At 34.3% G+C, this 22,239-nt stretch overlaps 3 protein-coding genes across 6 annotated transcripts; 1 reads left to right on the forward strand and 2 right to left on the reverse strand.

Moving 5' to 3' along the window:
- Positions 1–6,696: 6,696 nt before the first annotated feature.
- On the forward strand, positions 6,697–8,866 carry LOC108468767 (putative glucuronosyltransferase PGSIP8). The gene is given in 7 exon segments (XM_017769624.2): positions 6,697–7,313; positions 7,440–7,564; positions 7,567–7,676; positions 7,747–7,948; positions 8,048–8,195; positions 8,295–8,435; positions 8,437–8,866. Coding segments are annotated over 7 exon segments (1,341 nt in total). The 5' UTR covers positions 6,697–7,026; the 3' UTR covers positions 8,765–8,866.
- Positions 8,867–8,907: 41 nt separating this feature from the next.
- On the reverse strand, positions 8,908–11,976 carry LOC108467795 (peroxisome biogenesis protein 19-2-like). The gene is made up of 5 exons (XM_017768570.2): positions 11,676–11,976; positions 11,524–11,572; positions 11,033–11,318; positions 9,543–9,859; positions 8,908–9,179 (listed from the first exon to the last, which is right to left on the reverse strand). The coding sequence occupies exons 1-5, from the start codon at positions 11,713–11,715 to the stop codon at positions 9,134–9,136; spliced, it is 738 nt and encodes a 245-aa protein (XP_017624059.1). The 5' UTR covers positions 11,716–11,976; the 3' UTR covers positions 8,908–9,133.
- Positions 11,977–13,074: 1,098 nt separating this feature from the next.
- On the reverse strand, positions 13,075–20,718 carry LOC108469673 (protein transport protein SEC16B homolog). 4 transcript variants are annotated; one of them, XM_053018298.1, is made up of 15 exons: positions 20,392–20,718; positions 20,075–20,242; positions 18,365–19,950; positions 17,770–18,090; positions 17,346–17,465; positions 17,139–17,261; positions 16,856–17,011; positions 16,369–16,494; positions 16,120–16,254; positions 15,598–15,725; positions 15,406–15,514; positions 15,007–15,330; positions 14,757–14,903; positions 14,323–14,621; positions 13,075–13,950 (listed from the first exon to the last, which is right to left on the reverse strand). In XM_053018298.1, the coding sequence occupies exons 3-15, from the start codon at positions 19,664–19,666 to the stop codon at positions 13,488–13,490; spliced, it is 3,753 nt and encodes a 1,250-aa protein (XP_052874258.1). In that variant the 5' UTR covers positions 19,667–19,950; positions 20,075–20,242; positions 20,392–20,718; the 3' UTR covers positions 13,075–13,487. The 4 variants fall into 4 exon arrangements, with proteins under 4 accessions (XP_052874258.1, XP_052874257.1, XP_017626140.1 ...); XM_053018297.1 differs by having other exon boundaries at positions 20,075–20,250; positions 20,392–20,713; XM_017770651.2 differs by having other exon boundaries at positions 18,365–20,242; positions 20,392–20,716.
- Between the last annotated feature and the right edge of the window lie 1,521 nt (positions 20,719–22,239).

Here is a 22,239-nt window from a genome sequence, read left to right on the forward strand (position 1 = left end):
CCTGAAGTTGCAGTGGGGCAAATTGAAGTTACAAATCACAAACCTTATCTCCCTGAAGTTGCAGTAGAGCAGGTTGAAGTTACAAGTCTTATCTCCCTAAAGTTGCAGTGGAGCAGACTGAAGATAGCGAATCTTATCTCCTTGAATTTGTAGTGGGGCAGATTGAAACTACAAATCACAAACCTTATCTCTCTGAAGTTGCAGTGGAGCAAGTTGAAGTTACAAGTCTTATCTCCCTGAAGTTGCAATGGAGCAGACTGAAGATAGCGAATCTTATCTCCCTAAAGTTACAGTGGAGCAGATTGAAGCTGCAAATCACAAACCTTATCTCCCTGAAGTTGCAGTGGAACAAATTGAAGTTACAAATCACAAATCTTATCTCCTTGAAGTTGCAGTGAAGTGGATTAAAGCGACAAATCCTATACCTCTGAAGTTGCAGTAGGTCAGATTAAATCTACCATAACAAGCCTTATCTCCCTAAAGTTACAGCGGAGCAGACTGAAGATAGCAAATCTTATCTCTCTGAGGTTGCAGTAGAGCAGATTAAAGCTATAAATCCTATACCTTTGAAGTTGCAGTAGGTCGGATCAAATCTACCATGGTGAATCTTATCTCCCTGAAGTTGCGTTGGAGCAGATTGAAGCCACAAATCTTATCTCCCTAAAGTTGCAGTGGAGCATATTGAAGTTATAAACCTTATCTCCCTGAAGTCGCAGTGGAGCAGTGGAGCGAATTAAAGAAATAATTCCTATACCCCTGAAGATGCAGTGGGACAGAATGAGGTTACGCGAGGAGAAGAAGCACCAAAGAGGCTGAGATTCTATAAGACTAGACAAATTTGGCCCTTTTTTAAAGTCTTTGCTTCATTCTCGTTACACGACACTGAGCAAAGAGGGGCAGCTGTACGGGCCCAAATTTGTCCAGCCCACCAGAAGACCCAAACACATAAATAAATGAAAAGTCTCAAAGTATAAAAGTCTAAATTATAAAATTGAAACCCATTACACATCAAGCCCAAAAGCAAGCCCAATTAGATGACCTAAACCCTAACCCAATTAACCCAAACCTAAACAAAACAAAAAACCTAGCTTCAGCCATCATACGCCTCTACCACCGTTGCCCACACGCCATCGCCAGCCTCCACGCTTATTTGACAACCACCTGCAACATGCAAGCAATACAAACAACAGAGAAACAAACAAAGAGAAAAACAAGAAACAAGAAAAAAAAAAAAGGAAGAAAACAAATGAATTGTAATCGGCTATAAAGGCTGCAATCTCTTTATTGTATTTTTTTTAGGGGAACGCAAGCAAATATAAAAAGAAAACTAAAGATTAAAAGGTGTTCATCAGTTCTTCCTTTTATCTTTTTCTGTTTATTATATTTTTCTTACAAATCAACTTTAAAATAAACTAAAAAAGGGAAGGAGGAGACTCACCTGATTTCCCCACGGTTGCGACGCCGGAGGGTCCTCCGTTGTAGAAATCGAACCCAAAAATAGGGTCAAGCTCTATCTCCTTTCGATTCTTTGGGTTTTGGTGGCCTAGCCTTCAAAGGCACTTCAAACGGGGGTTAGAATGCCTTTTTTTCGCAACGCCGGCCACTAGCCACGGCGGAGGTAAGGCGGACCACAAAATGGCCCAATCGCCGGAGAAGGGAAGAAAATGAGAGGGTTTGAGTTTCTTTTCAGTATTTTTCTAGGGGTGAGGGCTGAAATGGAAATTTTAAAAAAGAAAAAATGGGCTTAAATAAGAAGTGGGAAATGGTGTCGTTTTGCACCCAAAGCCCTAGCACCAAAACGGCGTCGTATCAGGCTATCCAGCCATGACTCGACCCGTACCCGCATAGGGTCCGCCCGTTTTCGCTGAATGGTTTATTTATGCCCGTGGTCCCCTCGATTTTAGGGGCGCTTTAATTCGGTCCAATTTCTTTTATTTATTTTCTTTTATATTTGACCCGTTAATTTTAACTCCTTTCTAATTTTGTTCCTCTATTCAAACTGAAATGGCACGTTTATTTGGGGTTTGGGATATTGTTCAGATTAACACCTCAATGTTTCAGCACGTTTCAAATCGGTCTGCTGTTTCATTTTTATGTCTGAATTCCCCCTTTTAATTTTATTTAGATTTTAATTTAGTCCTTTTTATATACTTGCATTCATTTTATTCGAATTTGGACCCTAAAATTTCATTTTATTTGTAATCTAACCCTTTTTCATGTGAATTTGGACTCTTTGATTTTTTATTTTAACTATTTTATTTATTTTAAGTTTCACATATTATTAAGATTAAACTGCTCTAAATTATTTAAGATATATTATTCTAAATTATTTCATACACCATATTCTTTAAATTGCTTTACCCATTATTTATTTTAAGCTCGTTTTAGGTATTATTTATTTAAAATTTATTTATTACTTGTCTTAAATTGTTTTATATACCTTATTTTAAACTCTATTATTTATTTTGAAATGTTTTATTATTATTTACTTTAAGATTTTTTATACATAATGTATTTCACACTTTTATATGTACATATATTATTTATTTTTTAAAAATTATATATATAATCTTTTTAAAATTTTTTATTTTTAAAATTCTTTCTTCACGATATTTATTTTAAACCCATTTATTATCACGTTAAATTGTGTCTACATTTTATTTATTCTAATTAGCTTTATCTTTAAATTGCTATATCGTTTTTTAATTCATTGACCTTTATTTATTGATGTTATTATTTAAATGATAAATGTTGCGTGATTGTTGTCATTGTATGTACTATGATACATTTACTTGTAATTGCATATTATTGCCATTCATAGCATTCATATATTATTACATCGTGTTTTGTATCGCTTTTTTTAGCTATTTCATTCAAATCGCATCGTGAATTAAACCCCAACATATTTATTCAATTTAGATCACTTTATTTTATTTCAAACAAAATAAATGCACATTGTTAAATGTTGTATTCACTATTATTCAAAAAAAAAATTTAAGTAAGGCAATATTCTATGTTTGAAAATCCGAGAAATCGTGCCCTAACGTGCTAGGTTTTGGTTTTTTCGTTTGACCAAATAACCGAATATCCTTTAAAACTTTCAATGCATGAACCTTGGAAATCACAAGACGATCTTGATTTCGAGGGTTTAAATTGTCGCATCCTAACGTACTGGATGTGATATTTTATTCCTTCGGAACAAGAGAATCTTAATACCTAGTTCGAGCATATTCAAACATTTTCAAATGGGATTGTATTTCAAAATCTTTTCGAATTTTCAACATTAATAAATTAATTAATCAACTAGGTACTAATTTTGGGCGTATCGAGGGTGCTAATCCTTCCTCGCACGTAACTGACTCCCGAACCCGTTTTCTCAAATATCTTAGACCAAAAAAAAAATCATTGTTTTAGTAAATCGAGATATTTTATTAAAACGACCAAATTTTTAGGTGATCCAAATACACCTAAATAAAAAGGATTTGTGGCGACTCCATTCTCATTTTTCCATTTTCAAAATCAAATTAGACCCTTTTTCAAAAAAAATGGTTTCGACAATACTTCTGGACATAATTGCGATTACTCGAGTTTAATTGTATATGTTCGATTGGTCACTCCACTAGCTCAACAAAAGCTCGATCAGATTGCATTTGACTCAGAAGAAAATTCTACGACTTTAGAAATAATTTAATTAAGTCGATTTATTCGATGTGGAATTAAATTAGACGGGAATTGTTCAATTAGAGAATTTGATTAAAAAATCTTCTTGAAAAATTAATTTGGAAAATTTCAACGATTTTTGAGAAAATTAATTTTGATCAAGTAAAATTAAATTAATCAAATTAATTAAAATAAATAGGATATTTTTGAAAATTAATTTTCAAGTTATACAATTGGCTTAATAGGTAATTGAACTTGAAAATCGGACCCAAAATCAAAAATTGAACCTGAGAACAAAAAATTAAGACTGAAACCCAAAACTAGTTGAATCGAGCCTCATGAATGAAATTAGGCTGACGGTCCAACCGATGGTTGGATCGGACCGATCGGGTTGTCACTGGCCCAGGACTAAACCGGCCAGCCTATTCGGGAAAAACAGCTATGATTTAGGGTGCCAAGGGAAGTGGCGCCGACGACAACACCATCGTGCACGTTGGTTGCGACGGCAGTGATCCGACAGCAGGTAAATGATTGACGGTGATGGTTCTTCGGCGGTAGAGAAATGGAAAAACTAGACTCGTAGTGGGACTCCACCGAATAACTTAATTTCAAATTAACTTTTTCAAAGGTAATATTATTTTAATAAATTTAATATTTAATTTAATTTAATATTTATTTAGATAGTATTTTGAGATATTAATATTAAATTAATATTTATCTATAGTTAATGGTTTTGGGTTTGAATTTTGTTGCATCCCCAACAGCAAAAGATAGTCAAAACCTAATTATGGTGACTTTTTAATAGTCAGGTGACCATTTATGTAATTTACCCTTATGATCTTTCGTTTTAATTATGGAATTATATTGTTTTATAACTATCAAATTCATTATTAATATTGTCAATAATTTTTAACCTAATAATAAAAATATCATATTGTAAACATAAAAATTTAAATTCGATCCTAAATAATCTCATTCTCTTTTCCTAATTATAAAAAACATCAAACCGTTTAATATAAAAGAGGCATGGTGAGGCGAGGATCTGCCTGCCTAAATAAAGCCCTTACCATCTACTACTATGGGTAACCATATATTCTTTTTTAGTTTTTCCTTACAAGGTTTTACCATTTGATTTGGAGAACTAATATAGGTAGGAAATTTTTTGGATTTTAAAAATATACACCACATTCATGATAATTTCTTAAATACAATTTAAAATTATTTAAATATTTATTATATTAAAACTCAATTAATTTACTTAAACAATTTATATAGCAAATGAAATATAAATCCATATTTTAAAATTCATTTTTCTCAAATGCAAGATCAAAGAATTCCAAAATATGACATAAATAAATAAATAAAATTGATCCATCATATACAAGAGGTAGGACTTTTCACAAACTAAATTCCAAATTAATGTTAATTAAAGACAATTTTTATTACTCATTCAAGTTCTATAAAAATAAGTTATGTATTTTGACTACATTAAAGAAAAAAAAAAGTAAAATCCTTTGGATTTTAACAACATATATGATAAGGAGAGAGAAATGATAAACAAATATAGCTTAACACCTCTCTTACTTATACAATCCAAAGTCTTTTCTTTTTAAATTTTGTATTTAAATTTGTATGATATATAATAATATAGTGCAGGGGTATATAGGGTGTCTCTCCTAAAATTCAAAATCTTTAAATAATGAAAGTAAAATTGTATTTTGATCTCTTTAAAAATAATAAAAATTTGATTTAGTATTTTAAAAATTATAAAATATACGTTATTCAAATGGTGAAATTATATTTTTATTATCGTAAAATTACAATTTAATTTTAATTCTCCTAAACAAAATTTCTGACTTCACCCTTATATAGTGCATAATGTTAATTCACATAATTTTGATTTATTTTTAAACTTTTACAATGACACGTCACACCACGCAGTGCTATTAAGTATGTACTTCTATCCAACACATAATTTATTTTAAAATATAAAATTATATATTTATTTAATACTTTGGCTTTTTCGAAAAATTTGTATTACATTTTATTTAAACACAAATATTTTTATTAAAGTAAGTACTTCATTACCATTTTAGATATCAATAGTTAATTCTGTTAAAAATACAATAAAGAGTTTTTTAATTAAATAAAATATTTAAAATTAATATTCAATTAAAATAAAAGAAAAAAATATCATCCCACAATCTCCTGTTCATTCTCATCTTTCTACAAAAGAACTTTTATAAAATTTTAAAATAAATTCTACTTCAAATTTTTCCAACATAACAATGACAAACTCGAATCAAATGATGTATGAAATACATAAAAGTTATTGCTCAAAAAATTGAAAAATTTTAAAGGGTGAAATATAGTTAACTAAAATATGCCATAAATTTTATACTTTTCATAATTTAAAATTTAATTATTATATTTTTATTTTCAGAAATTTAATTCATCTATCTTTCAGATTTCAAAGTTTAAATCAAGTTGTTAACAAAAAAATGGTTAAATTTATTAATATGATATTGATATTCACTTAGTAACGATATAACTAAAAAAATCATATAATAATAATAATCTTGAATCTAATAAGGATTTGGTTATAAGAATACATGAATTTTGTAGAAGAGAGTGGCGGGTGACCATACATAAGGTTCCACGAGAAGCCAATGCTATAGCTCATATTTTGGCTGGTGTAATGCAAAAATTCCGGTATGATTTTATAAGGTTCAAGGAGATCCCAACAGAAATCATTGAGCAATTTCGAATTGATGGGCAGCTTGTTTGTAGTGAAACTGATTTATTTTATGAATGATTTTTATATTTCTTCACCAAAAAAATAATAATTGAAACTAAATTTTAAAATCTAAAAAGTAAAATGATTAAATTGCTTGAAATAAAAAGTGAAGGGGCTGAATTAATTTCAAATTTGTGAAGAATAGAGGGACTTATAACAAATTTTAACCAATAAATATAGTTTTGCATTGTTTTCAAGATACTATAAATTAATGGAGGCGAGAAGCTACCTTTCTCCGCAGCTCCGCCCCTGGTTGAAACTCTTTACATATTATCTTTATTTCTAAATATGTTCTCTTGAGTCTGACCTTGAGGTCGCTTAAAACCTCCCAACATTTTTGTATTTACAACCAAATAAAGCTTCAAATTTAATGCCAACTTGCAGCTTACCTTCTCTGCTTCCTCCCTTCCTATGATAATCCTACTGCCTTTTATTCTCTTCCATTTCTACATGCTTTGAGCTTACCTTCTCTGTTATATCTACTCTTTTTTCTGTGTTCTTTTTTTTTTTTTTTTGTTAAAAAAGAAAAGAAAATTTGTAAACCACAGCATAGGAAGGCGGAGAAAAGAATGGGTAAGAGCGGGGTGAGAGGAAAAGAGGTGGTTGAACTAATGAGAGTGATGGTAGTGATGGTGGGGGTGGTGCAGGCCACAGCCTTCTATGGGGTTAATCTGAAACATAAGAATAAGGAGCACCGTAACGCTTATGCAACGATGGTGTACATGGGGACGCCCAGAGACTATGAGTTCTACGTGGCAACACGTGTGTTGATCAGATCGTTTATTAGGCTCCAAGTGGACGCTGATCTCATCGCCATTGCCTCCCTTGACGTTCCCCTCCGCTGGCTTCGTGCTCTGCAAGTCTTCCTAACTTTTTGCTTCTTACTTGTCTATTTTTCAACAACATATTTATTTCAAACAGTGTTACTCATTCTAATAAAAAGAAGTTGATTACAGGTTCTGTTTTTGTTGTGTTTCTGTAGAGAAGAAGAAGACGGGGCAAAGGTGGTGAGAGTGGAGAACATTAATAACCCTTACAAGGGTCAACAGAGATTCAAGTTAACACTGAACAAATTATATGCATGGAGTTTAGTGGACTATGACAGAGTTGTGCTGACAATCTCTTCCTCCACAAAACTGATGAGTTGTTCCAATGTGGCCAGTTTTGTGCTGTCTTCATTAACCCCTGCATCTTTCATACTGGCCTCTTTGTGTTGCAGGTAGTAATTTAAATTTTCAACTAAATTCCATAAAAGCAGCTTTGGGTTCTAAAAAGTATTTTATGTGCAGCCATCCTCGGAGGTATTCAAAGACATGATTCATCAACTGGAAACTGGTAAAGCAAACCCTGATGGTGCAGACCAGGGGTTTATTGGTGCCTACTTCCCTGACTTGCTGGACCAGCCAATGTTCTATCCCCACCTAAATGGCACCACCTTAGATGGGCACCACAGACTTCCTATGGGCTATCAAATGGATGCCTCCTATTACTGTGAGTAAAATAGTGATGGTCTAATCTATAATGCTTTGATTTGAGCTACAAATCTAACCTCAAATGATATCTGTGATTTTCATTTTTAATATTATCCAGATCTTAAACTTGGTTGGAGAGTACCATGTAGACCTAACAGTGTGATCACTTTTCCTGGTGCTCCATGGTTGAAGCCATGGTATTGGTGGTCTTGGCCTGTCCTTCCCTTAGGCATTCAATGGCATCAAAATAGTCGCCAAACTCTAGTGTATGATAATATGTAAAACTAGTGAAACACTGATAGATAAATAAAGCCTATATAGCCATCGACCGATTGCTTTGAGTTTCATGATCTTATACGATACAGGTATGCAGCTGAAATGCCCATTGTGATGATCCAATCGGTAATCTTTCTCGGAATCATCACGATGACACGTCTAGCTCGCCCCAGCATCTCCAAGCTGTGTTACCGGAACACAGATAAAAGCTCATCTTTGATGCAAACAGGCCTCAACTATTGTAGCCTATATAGTTCCCTTCGCCATCATTCCTCGTACAATTCATCCATTAGTAGGGTGGACATTGTATTTCCTTGGCTCGGTTGCTCTTTCATCTGTAGCAATTAATTCGTTTTTGCCGGCAGCGGTTCCAATTTTGGTTCCTTTGATAGGGGTTCTGGGGTCACTTTTGGTGATGGCGTGTCCTTGGTACCCCGATGGAGTTACAAGAGCGTTTGCTGTTTTCGGCTATGCATTTTGTTATGCCCCTATTGTTAAGGTTACGGCACGACTTCAGGTCTCACTTGAAAAGAGAACAAATTTTCCCAAAATTGGGTGAAGAATCTTAGGTACACTTGAAAGTTTTGTCTTTATTTTAACCTGAGCGTAGGACCACCAACATTTCCCTATTTGTCCATTATTAAAATTATAAGAATTTATAAGGGCTTTGATTTTCCCACAACAGCCTATATAGCATGCCCATTTTCATGAATCATCAACAAACCCTTGCTCATTACTGATAACTATATCCCATGGCATAATCATATACATAAGCTTTAACAATAAACTAGGATAAAAATATTGAGCATGTCATTTCTTGAAGGATCAATTAACTTAAAAAGTTGAAGGAAAGATACTTTATTTCCCAAAAACTTAGAAAGAATATCTATTAAATAGAAAGAAACATAGTCTGCAACAGGATATTGCCTCACATTATACAACAGTTCTGCTGTGAATTGAGAATCTCTGGGGATCTGCAAGAGTAAAAAGTGTTTGTTAGCTAAGAATATACAAGAAAAATGCTCCATACGTCAAGTCGACAACAGCAAAATACTACTTCAGGCCATCCTACCCCAGAAACATATGGAATTTGGTAAGGCACTAAGAGCCATTACCTTCATCCCAATATTCAGCATATCAACACAATTGATCCATTAGTTGAGTTACTCTATGGTAATCCTAAGGAAACCACTTCCCTATATCATTTTATCTTGCCAAATGACCTTTCACCAGATATTAACACTCAAGGGAAAGAAGCAATAATTTTCATAAATAAAAGACAGGCAGGCTGTCTGCTGAGCAAAAACCAGAATATTGCACATGATAAGAGCACTTACAGCTGGCCAAGATTGGATAAATCAAATTCAGGAGCAAGCTCTTGCACAATATCATTTGGTGGCTGACCGCACTCTTGCATTTTTTGCATCAGGTCAACAATCTTGGTAAAGTTATTAGGATCATTTTCATAAACTCCATTAAGCTCCTTTATCAGCTCATATTGGCGGGAGTAACGTTCATATTCTTCTTTACTCAAATTAGCTTTGTGCTCTTCTAGCCATTGTGGGTATCTTTCTCCAATTTCCTTCATAGGTTCATGAAGAATCTCCTTAGATAAAAGTTGTTGCATCATAGTCTCCACAATTGATTCCATGTCCTGGTCAAACCAAAAGAATAATTATCATTCCTTAGCATATGCTACTAATGAAACCTAAATCCTAAACAAAGTGATAAGACATGCTGGAACTAAAATCAACATACTAGATGATAAAATATGTGTAGTAATGAAAGTATTTCCTTGATTGTTTAAAGCAATATATGTCCATATGCATGTATGTATATGCAAACAACAATCAGTAACTTATAACCCAATTACTCGATGACTCAATAGGCTATAGAACTCAACAATTTGGAAGTTTCAGATGCAAGACAACTAGGACATGTTAACCAATGAAAACTATTTACTTCGACAATATAACACGCCAGGCTTGCCAGCCATGTTTAATTCTAAGAGTGATGAGTGCTAAAACACAAGTACCTCCTCCTTAAAGCGGACCTTTCTCTTAGGGCTTCTCCCACTGCCTCCTATGTTGCAAAAAATGGAAAATTGTTCATACAGCCAAAGCCCTTAGATTGAATCTCATTCTCATGCAGTATGTATCAACAAAAGTTGCCCTTTCCTTTCATGAAATGCTATTAGCCAGACAGGAAGTGGGTTGAGAGGGGGCTGGAGGAGGTTTACTTCAAAGTCCCATGAATTGGAGGTACTTTGAGCAGATATAAAGGACATAACCGTACTCCTATATGATGTAAGTCATATAATGTACATTTCTTATATGCAAAGAAGAAAGTAGATAAGCAAAAGAAAAGTGGCACAAGGCAAGCCAATCTTGTACTGATTATTGTGTAAATTAGAAGTGTTCCTGAGAGAGGAGTATCCCAACATCTAACTTAGTTCCTCCCTCTCCAACAAAATGAAACTGTCTTAATAACCAACTAGCAACAGAAGAACAGTATCCAGAGCTGACGATTAACCTTCAAGCTGATAGATATCACTCAAATAATTGGATAACATTCTAATACATACTAGCAATAGTGAGACTCCAACTTAAGGAATAAGGATTAAGGATTAAGGATGAAGAAGGACACGATTCGCTCACAAATTTTAAAGCTAATGAGCGCAAAATTACAACTACAGCAAAGCCAAACCGAGTCATACAATATCTACTACGCATTCTACAATAAAAACTACAATACCAAAAAATATCTATATAAGATAGATAAACAAAGCCTCAAAAGGAACAAGAAAACAACAGTTAAGCAAATATACCTGAGATCCAGCAAGCTCCTCAAACTGCTTGACCCAATCCTCCATCATTGCATCCTTACCAAAATCATCGGCACCAGGTTTCGACATTGATTCCAGTCCCTTTACAGTCTCTCTGGTCTGTTCTCTGAGTTTATCAAGAGCCTCAGTGACATGGGATTCCTTTAAAACCTTTTGCTTTCCCTTTTTCTTGCTCTTCAAGTCAGGTAAACCCATCCCTAACCCTTGAACCCCACTTGGTAAAGAACCAGATTCTTGCTTCTTTCCTTCACCATCTCCTCCACCTAACCTATTAACCAAATATAAAAGCTAAAAGCTAAATCCAAGATATCTGATGAAATATCTAACTTTTGAGAATAAAGTTAGAATGAGAATTTTTAGCTTAAGGCCAAAATTTTAAACCTAAAACATAAAAAGGGCATTGAGGGGGAGGGAGGAACAAGATAAAACTGTTCATAATATGTATATAAAAATACATGAGAGAAAGAGGATACTTTTGAGGAGGACGGGTGAGGTTGAGATTCTGGAAATCATCCAAAGCACCTGAAAAAAACAATGGATTCAATGTACAAGTTTAAGAAACAGAAAATTAAGGGGGGGAAACACAGAATATAGACATACAAAGATTTTAGACATAGAAACATACTATCAAGAAGTTGGTCTAAATCATCAGAGTGGTCAGCCATTTTTGCTATCAGAAACTTGTAACTTGCTGCTTCTCTATCTCTATATATATAATATAATATATAGGTAAACGTTGAAGTAATAGAATTTGTGTTTTCGTTTCGGCTTTTAGGGAATTTGGGTTGAGCTGAATTGGAATGGAAGAGCAATTAGGCGGTGCAACCGATTTGGGGTTGAGTGAGAGGATCAAGATCCAACGGTTCAGATTGCTTCAAGGGATTGACTCATTTTGACAGGATGATGGCTCAACAGTCATTGGCTGGAATTTTGGGAAAAACCTTACAAGCATAACCTTCCCTAATTGAAATAATTTGTGTAATTAAATATTTTTTTCTGTATTCGTTTAAAATATTACGAATATGGTAATAATTTTATAATTCGATTATTATGATTTGGTATTTTTATGTGATTATGCAAAATATTTGAATATTTTAATAATTTGTATAATTGGTAATCTTTTAATTAATTAAAAAACCATCAACAGAGTTGTGTATAATGTTTTGTGCAATTGAGTAAAGTTCTCTCTTTATTTATATGATTGGAAAATGTTTTGTTTAATTAGTGTTACATAACATTCGTAATAATTTATGTAATTCATTAATATTGTGTAATTAGAAAAACACACAATGTTTTATGTATGAAAATTATAATAATTTGTTTGTGGTTTCAATTTGGGGTTTTTGGTTTAATGTTTAGGGTTCAAATCTTGAACCTTGACTCTCGAACCCAAAGCTTGAACCTTGAACCTCGAACTCTCAACCTTAAGCCTTAACCATGAACCTCGAGTTTAAGATTCAAGGTTCAAGTTCGAGGTCGAGATTTTGGGTTTGAGGTTTGAGTTTAGAGTTTAGAGTTTAAAGTTTAAGGTTCATGATTCATAGCTTAGGGATTTATGTTTTAGATTTGGGATTTAGGTTCAAGGTAAAAAAAAAATATCAAAATTATGTGGTAATAACATGAAAAAAATTGATGAAATGTTACTAAATAATTAAAAATAGACCATGAATGGTGCGGTAAAAGGAGTTTATACAATAATTTCTCTAATTTGTGTAATAATCAACAATTATAAAAGTTGTGATAATATGTGTAATTGAATAATATTTTGTAAAATATATATAATTAAAAAATGTTTTGGGCAATGGGAGCACGGAATAGTTTGAGATAAAAAGTTAAAATAAAGAAATTTGCTAAAGCTTAATTAAATTGTTTATAATAAAAGAAATTTGCTTAGTAATATTATGGATAAGCTATAGCAATAGTTCTCTCTTTTTATGAATTACACAATTAGTAATGCTGACAAAAAATTAATACACTTTGAGATTGAGGATATCTTTCAGGCATTATTTATTTCTTTCTAATACTTTATATCAAGACAACGTTTCCATTTTTCAACAAATGAACAAATGACTGTACAATGTTTGCCTGTTCGGCCTTTTCGTTGCTTTTTAGTCAAAACGAACAAAAACAAAACTAGCTCCTTCAACCATGGGCTGTAACAATACAATATGAAACCTAATAATACAACTAAATAAGCAACTGAATTTCGAAACATAATGAAGAAAGGGGTAAAGGGTCTAACAAGTTTTAGCCTCGCCCAAAAGAAATGATTTTTTTTTTTTTTTTGTTTCCATTTTTAACCGAACCAGCTCAGGTGATTGCTGCCATTTTGATGAAGTGAACTTGGAAGATGCAGTGGGCAGGGAATCATAATTCGACTTGTATTTGGTGTTTGCAGCAACAAAACTTGGATATGTACATCTTGACATTTCTTGGCTCAAAGTTCTACCTCATGTAGTTCATCACCGAAACTACCATTCCTTTGACCCGGCATAATCGAAGATGGAAACATTCCTGTTGCTTCCCCTAATTGTCCGATTTCAGCCTTACTAGGAGTAACTACATTTCCAAAGTTGCTTCCGCTCCATGAGGCTGTTCGTCTTGAGTGAAGTGGAAAACCATTGGCAGTTTTTGTAATATTATCCACGCTAGGAATCTTCTGTATATTCAAGGCAGATTCATAGAACTCATTCGCATTGGATGTCGTAGGGTTATTACTAGTTCCATTTTCTTCTTGTGCATTTTCGGCTATTGCCTCCATCATTTGCTCGTTTGTTGATGCAGGAATGGGAATAAAGAACTTTGCATTTGCTGCCATTGCAGGCTTAACAGAGGGAACAGCAGGTGATTGGAATAAATTTGCTTGGCCACCACCACCTTGGTTGAATGTGTCCACATATCTGTCAAGAATTCATAAACATATAAATATACTCCCTTGGATTCAAGTAACACAACAAAGCCAAATAAGTTCAGCTTCTAAACCACAATTGTTTTCTTAGTTTCACCAATAACAGTGATCTGGGAAATCTTATAGGCTTATGAATTCATAGATGCATATTCACGGTTGTCTAAAACCTTATCGCTTAGCTGGTTATTACCTTTTTCTGGGCAAGAAGCTAGTTATTGTCTAAGTCTAATGAAACTCTAAATTTCTTCCTTATCTTACTTTCAACATTCTTTATCCTGATCCTTCTTCCACCAAGATTGATCCTCATCATCATAACTCAAACATGAGAAATCGTAATGACAAAAGAATAGAATTTATGGAGTACCTTGCTCGAACACCCAGTCGTCCACGAGCTGAGAATTGATTGGAGATGGTAGGAATAGGTGGGACCCCAGAAGCAGGTTCAACTGGGGTTAGATTTTTTAATTCTGGGCTCCCATTCGAAGGAGAGACCTCGCTGTTCAATGTAGAGTTCAAGTTGTAGTCAGACCTTCCATTCTGGAATGCAGCAGTGGTTGGAGGTGGTGCCAAGGCTGGTTCTTCAGCTGGAGGTTCAGCACCTTCCTCAACCCATCTCTTAAGTTTTTCATCATAGTAGAATTTATTCTTTTCACCCAGCTTAGCCTTCAGATAAGAATGCAAAATAAATTAAATAAAAGAATTAGTACATCAATAGTGATAATGCATGCCCATTCAACAGAAAACCAACAAAAACTAGAGATATATTACAAATAATAACAATAAGAAAGAAGGAACTACCTGTTTATCTGAGCGAGGCCTTAAGACTAATCCCACAGTCTTCTGGAGAAGCTGTGAGCCAAAACCAAAACCAAAGCGAGATGCCCCTACCGACCCTGATGCTTTGACTTGTGTAGTGGATGCTTCTGCTTCCTTTGATGAATCAACCTGATCAAATAGAAAATCAACAAGACCTTATTAACTTCATTTAGGGTATGATACACAGCAGTTGGCACCAGATATAGTTCTTCAACCAAAGATATGTGTAAACCTGTCTTGGAGTTCTGCCAAAGTCTGGCTCTGAAACACTTCTATTATGCATTGTCATTTTGCCATCAGCCCCCCTTCCTGCCCAATCACTTATAGGCTCCATTGAAGAAGAGGGCATCAAAGATGACATAGTCATTGTTGATTGGCTAGCAGATACTCTTGGCCCAGTTTGTTGGTGGAACTGATCATTACCTTGAAAATTTCCATTTGATGCTGATGGAGCAGGTGGTGGTAGACTCCCCACAACAAGGTGTGCAGTACTATCAAAAAAATTTAGCAATTTATCAACTAATTTAGCTGGAGCTAAATTTGCAGCATACCCCCCCTGCAAGATGAAAGCAAGCCCAATATGATTAGAGAAAGAATCGATGAGAAGCAAAACTGAGAAGCTAAATATTACCTGTTGATGGATTCTTATCCTATCCTCTAGAGATAAAATTAATTGTTTCCACGTTTCTACCTCAGGCGCTCGTCCAGTTTTCAGAGATTTTAATATGGCTTGACAGTACCTGAACTAGCCCCATCATGTTAACAGAATTGAAGGTAGAGTATGTTCAGAAATCAAAAGCAAAAAGAACATAAATATACTTACTTCAATGAATCTGAAATTTTTCCAACTTCAGCCAGCATGTATGCATATACAAGCTTGTAAGGCTGAAATGGTAGCAGGATGAACTGAGAGTTTCCTAGAACCTTTGAATATTCATATAACTCAGTCCTCTGTGAGAAAAAAACAGAAAAAGTTAAACATAAACAGAAAAGATTTGCACATTTTATTCAAATAAGAAATTACAAAAATTTCATTAGGATGATCATGTACATGCATACACATACATACATGTAGGTTCTATGCATGCATGTATACATAGAGTGAGAGAGATGCTGAGAATGCACAGCAAATTTGTTATTTAGGTTTCAGCCTAATCAACTTCGCTTGAAAGCAGAATCTTTCAATTACTTTTCCCCTAACAGACAAAAACTGTAAATCAATCACAGCCGAAATTCTGGTGCACATGACAAAGTGCTGACACTATGCTTGAAATAATTTTCCAGACTTCCATAAATTACAAAATAATGAGTAAATAATTGAAGGTCAAATAAATTTGAAGAGCACCTGGATAGCTTCTGCACTAGCATAGGTTCGGGGAAACTTCCAGTGATCTGCTCCAAGAAGACACAGTCTAGCACTATCCGAATATGACTCAAAGTTTGCTTCAGCAACTAAATAACAGATGTGCGCTGCAGTTATCTATAAATTAAAATTCTCAAGTAAGACCCATAGTAAACACCAAGTAAATATGCTAGAGAGCACTACTGTGCAGCCAAAAAGGGAGAAATGAAGATAGAGTAAACAATAATGCACCTCACTTCTTTCCCTCCACAGGCAATCTCCAAGATGAATAATTACAAGCTCATCATCTTTGGTTCTGTTAGCAGTGATTACAGCCAAGTTCTCTTCCCAGTCATCGAGCATGCAATTAGCCCCAATCTGCCCACAAAAGATAGCAGGGGAACTTAGCTTCACATGTCAAAAACATTCCTATTAAAATAAATTCAAACATATGGACATCAAATGAGAAGAAAACAAATTATAAAGGCAGCAATAGTTGAATAAAGCTCAAATTCTCCACAAATAAGGTATTCCTCTGCCAAAAGTATCAAATGATCATTCTAGAAAAAGCTACACACAACAGAAGCATCATAAGTATGAAATGCAATCCGTTTAATCAATTACACCATAAAACTGATCAGATCATATTGGTTGTCTTCATAAAGTAGCCCTCTCAATATGCATTTCTCCTTCCTGATAAATAACCTTTACAGCTGAATTTCATGCACCAATATATCACCTGAGTATGCTGTTCAGACACATTCAAGCTATCAATGCTGGTGCCAGTAGAAAAAACTTCTGCTGGTTGCCCAGCAATTAGCAGGCATAATGTCCGTAAAGGAGACCCTGCTACCAGCTGACGAACTGCCATTTGCTTCACGGTATCAATGTAGAACTGCAATGATTCAAAGCCACCACCCAAAAGAAAAGGTAAAGAGATATATTGAAGCTTCAATTGAAATCTGCCTCATACATGAAAATCAGAATAAGTCCCAGGCAATAGCATGAAGCAGAAAACAAACCTGATTACCAAGTTGTGATGCAAGGACAAGTGCAGGTCCCCACAATTGACCTTCTTGTGCACGCTGTAGAGCTTCTTGCTTTCTACCAGAAATCAGTAGATTCTGTACCTCAAAAGCAGTTGCCTAGAACATACATAAAAATTAAATATGATAAAGCAGCCTATAGCAGTAACAAATAACAATAGTAAAATAAAGTTGATGGCATACATGAATTTGCCCTTCAGACGGCAATTGCTGCAAGCAGTGGCTAAGAGTGTCATAAGGTGTGTCCTTCCTCTTTGCAGATGCAAAGAGCTTAGCAACTGCTGATTCTGGAGTATCAGTCTCCTATCAAAGGATACATTCCAATTAGAATGAAATAAAATATAACATGCAAAAGGGGGAAAAAAAGTAGTGAAAAACAAGAGTCTCAATTTACTTTGTTGAAACTGGAAAAAGAAATCTTCAGAAGATAAGTTATTCAGTGAATTCTGAGCTAGAAAGCCTAAGGGAATTGGATTGAATTTTTTTTTAAAAAAAATCACATGACAGGCATCTTTACAAGATATCTTTACAAGCTAAAAACGAAAAATAAATAAAGCGAGAACTGATGGTTAAGAAAGAGAAGTTAAATTACAATCATAGTGTGTACCTTCAATAGAGTGTCAGCACCAAAAGGAGACCGAAGTTTTCCATAATGCTGGTAAGCTATTTTAAGCAATGAGAGAAGAAGCTTCAAAGCTTCACCTTTTCTGTAGTCCATGTCCGGTGATTCACAGCTGGCAATTCTTTCATCAATCCACTTGTTCAACTCTTTACCGCTTACATTTCCACCAACCAACGGACCGGGAAAGGATTGTTGACACAGAGTACGAAAATAATCACAAGCCGTCACTACAGCACCAGAATGACTTGTGTTTCCATTGACAACTTCCAACAAATTGAGAACAGAGATAGAGGCTCCTAAAGAACCCTTCAAACAAACACAATCAGACAACATTAGCATTAGGGGAAACAAGCATTATAGCAAGAGCAATTCCTGTTTGGCATTTAAACTCGATAAGCTTTCCCTGTGCTTCAAAACTGAGCTTTATACCTTCAATAAAGAAAGATATTTTTGTTTTATGGAATTTCAAACATTAGACAACTTCAGAGAATCTATTTTTAATTTCACCAGCCTCTGCCGGACAAAGTAGATCTTCATTATATACATGCACATGCATATACACAAAATTAAGCAGTCTAACCTGGGCACCAAATGATAAGTTCTGCAGAGGACTGGCATCTTTCATTACTATGAGTTTTCCACCAAAACCAAAAGTAACTAGTGCATGTGGAGGACGCCCGGCAGATGATCTCCCTGTGTTAGAAGCATAAGGAAACTGCTGGTCACTCTGAAGCGGCTGCTGGGAAACATTTACAGACTTCTGGCCCCCATAGAAATCATTTGAGAAATGCATTTGCTCATTTTTCTTTATATTTGTTTGATTAAACTGGTGGTTGAATTTCTCACTAGGAATAAAGCTCCTTAACCCGGTAACTCCATTGGCCTCAGCATGAACCTGATTAGCACTATTGAGTGACTGAACTTCCTGCAGAGCATTATGGGATGACTTAAAGTGACTTACAAGGTTGTTCATAGCCATATTCGAACCATACGATGTATCCGGTTGCTGGTTTCCAGCAAAGCTAGAAACTGTGTCAGTTTTGGCAACAGCCCCAGGTTGCCACATATTCAAACTAGGACCATTACAATTACCAAAGGAGTCTCCCCAATTACCATGTCCACCAGGGCTTCCAAGGCTTTGTGACGCATAGCTATCACCTTGCCCATATTCACCATAAACATCATAACTGTTACTTTGAGAATGCCCATCAGTAGAAGCAAATCCATTTTGAATTTGCTGATTACTACCTTGAAACATTGACTGAACAGAAGCATTATAGCTCTCCAGTGACCGCCATTCTTGGGCAATTGTGTCATAATACCAACCAGGGTATTGAGGGTCAAAAATCATATGTTCTGGATACCCATTATTCACTTGTGAAACCTGATTCCAATTTGCCAACCTCTCATGGACACCATTCTCCAAAGTCATCGTAGTCCCAGCAAGAGACTGAACTGTGTGCTGCAAGAAAGAAACCCCTGCTTGCCCACTGCCATCACCACCTGAACTCTCAAATGTCGCTTGAAATTTCCCCTCGTAACCATCCACCTGATACCACTGCCCTGTATTTGTGTCATACTTCCATCCGGGATACATACTCTCCCAGTACTGAATGCTATTATAATCTTGCTCATTTCCATTATCTGCTGTAGAAGCTCCATAAACTTGGCCACCATCGTAATACTGCCCATGACTATTAACCGAATTCTGATCTAACACATACGTTGTCATACTGGCATCAACTTTCCCAGGGAACTCCCCTGGGGAGTTCTCCCCTAAATCATTGAAAAAATCAGAAAATGAACCGAACCCATGCACACCATTCTCGTTAGAATCAGCATAAAACGATTTCCACCCTACTTCCTTAACCCCAGAATCCATAGATCCAATATTCTCAGTTAAATTCAGATCCAATCCAACCTTCGGCTCCGCCCCTTCGTTGCCGTGATTATTCGAATCTATCACCCTAGTGTCAAATCCTAATGAATCATTACCGTCATATCTTGCTTGTGCACTAGCTGGTGTAGGACTTGCATCCACAGGATCTTTTTCCTTTTCATCAGAATTGTCAGACACGCTGCCAAAATCTTCACTGACAGTCAAATTGGCGAAGGCTCTAGCTTCGTCCGAGTCATTACCCTCCGTAAATTTTGAAACGGTGGGGCCTATGTCATCGCCATCATCATTAACCAACTTATCGAAAAAATCTTCATCTGTCGTATCCTCCACATGGAATGGAGGATTCGAAGCCATCGACAAAATCAATTAAAAGAAGATGAAAAAACTAACCGTCTAATAAGCAAAATATTTGCTCCCGAAACTTTCACGTAAATTAATGGGGAAGATCTTTGGAAATCGAGCTGAAACGGTTACGAAAACATCGAGATCCAACCGCTAAATGCCCAAATCAGACGAAATACAGGAACCAAACAAGCAAGATCTAGGGTTTTGACAACTCTGCAATCCTAAAACCATAAAATCAGGTGAAACTTTTTCAATAACAAAAAAAGAATAAGAAATCCAGACAAAAACGCTTTTAAATTGGAAAGAACAAGATAAATCTAATAGAAACAACAAATAGTCAAATCACAATAGAAAATACTTACAGATTCCACCGAAAATTAGCAGAGACAATATGAAAAATTAGAGAGTGATAGAAAGAGAGAGAACGAAAAATCGATTTTGCAGCATCCACCCAACAAAAGAGAGAGAGAGAGAAAAAAAAAATATGAAGAGCGAGAGGCCTTTTTTTCTGGTTGTTTTTGTTATTTTAGTTTTTTAAATTTTTTTCCTTCTTTTTGTGTTTTTTTTTTCCCCTTATTTGTTAATAATTTTACCGCCAGATATTTTAATAAATAAAACTCACTGCGCTCCATTATGGTAATTAATAACTACTCATAATCAACGTCATGTAATTAAAATTTTATAATGGCTCCAATCTACTTTGTGCAAGTAGTAAATGAGATTTTGGCTGACTTAAAAAGTTTTGAAATTTTAAATATCTTTAGATATATTTTAATTTTTTATTTGATAGTAATTTATAGAGTGTAATTGAGATACTAATGTTTGCAATTTACTCGAGTTCAACTTAAAAAATATTTTGTTAGGATCGACCTAATTAAGCAACAAACAAATAAAAAATAGCGGAAGAAATTGAGAAATTGAATACACAAATTTAACAAAAACTCTTCAATTACTATAACGGTAAAAGAACAATTAGTATAAAAAATAGAGATAAAAATTAAACCTAAAAAATAAAAAACCCTCAAAACGTAAACATAAATTAGCCCTAAGCTTAAATATTGAGTCAAAAATTAGTAAACGAACTTAATCGAACTCGAGCTCGAATAGCTCGATTATATCTTGAGCTTAAGAATAAATGTTTGATGAAGCTAAGCTTGAGCTTGAGCTTGGAAGTATTCAAGCTCCATTCATCAATTACACCCCTAGTCATTGGTAATATTAATCTTTCAGGTCATATTGTTTATAATTATATATTTATCAACATTTCTAAAATAAATTACCTAAAAAATTAGTTGAAATATTTTAATTTGTTAAATAAAATTTTAATGATATATTTTTATTAAGGTTAAAATATGTTATAAGTATTTTATTTTCAATAAATTAAGAATTTAGTTTATGTATTTTTATTTTAAGGAATTTAATATTTCTACTTTTCAAATTTAAAAATAAGTCCAATTGTTAAAATTATGTTGTTAAATTCAAGTTTATTACAACATCATTTTTTTATGTACATGACTAGTAAGTAAGCATTTTTCTTTTTAATTTCAGAATGTCACATTAAAAAAAACAAAAAAGTAATAGTATTAACAATTAAACCTGAATCTTGAAATTTAAAAAATGACATTTCAATCTTAGGTTCTTGATTGAAGGAAATTTTTGGATTGTTGGAGTCTTTCGTTGATGTTAAGATTGAGTGGGTCACTCGTTCGAGCAATAGAATGGTTGATAGTCTTTGTAAATTGCTATTAACAAAGGTTGTACATTTCCTTTTAACATGGAGTAGCCGAGCGAAATCTATGAGTTTGTACTTGCTATGCTTGTTAATTTAAGTCAGTGAACTTTGGGCCCATTTTTTATAAAAGAAAAAGTAAATAGATTAAATTTTTCAAAATGAAAATACAAAGGCTAAATTCTAATCTTATATAGAGTTTTTATTTTAATTTTTATTAAAAGTTTTTAGTGTATACGGACAAAAATAATTTAGTATAAATTTTATTTTAAGTCCAACAATAAATAATGTAATTTACCCTTTAATAATTAATGGAGAGTAAAAAATTTCTAAAAATAATGTAATTTCAAAGGTTCATCTTGTTTGAAGGGTGAGATCCTTTTAATTTATATGGTTCCAATAGTGAGGGCCGAAAAGAAGAGGTAAAACGACAATTGATTAGATTTGTCATTGTATTACCTTTGCGAACTCATCTACATTT

The sequence above is a fragment of the Gossypium arboreum genome, chromosome 8 (genome assembly GCF_025698485.1).
Source record: "Gossypium arboreum isolate Shixiya-1 chromosome 8, ASM2569848v2, whole genome shotgun sequence".
Taxonomy (NCBI): Eukaryota; Viridiplantae; Streptophyta; class Magnoliopsida; order Malvales; family Malvaceae; genus Gossypium; species Gossypium arboreum.

Excerpts from the sequence above, each read along its gene's own strand:
- LOC108469673 (XM_017770651.2), bottom strand. The coding sequence starts at position 20,038 with ATGGCTTCGAATCCTCCATTCCATGTGGAGGATACGACAGATGAAGAT. Across the intron at positions 16,495-16,855 it reads TGTCTGAACAGCATACTCAG|ATTGGGGCTAATTGCATGCT; the intron begins GTGATATATTGG and ends TTTTGTGGGCAG. Across the intron at positions 14,622-14,756 it reads GGCCTCGCTCAGATAAACAG|GCTAAGCTGGGTGAAAAGAA; the intron begins GTAGTTCCTTCT and ends TCTTATCTGAAG.
- LOC108467795 (XM_017768570.2), bottom strand. The coding sequence starts at position 11,715 with ATGGCTGACCACTCTGATGATTTAGACCAACTTCTTGATA. Across the intron at positions 9,860-11,032 it reads AGGAGCTTGCTGGATCTCAG|GACATGGAATCAATTGTGGA; the intron begins GTATATTTGCTT and ends TGGTTTGACCAG. Across the intron at positions 9,180-9,542 it reads TTATCCAATCTTGGCCAGCT|ATCCCCAGAGATTCTCAATT; the intron begins GTAAGTGCTCTT and ends TTACTCTTGCAG.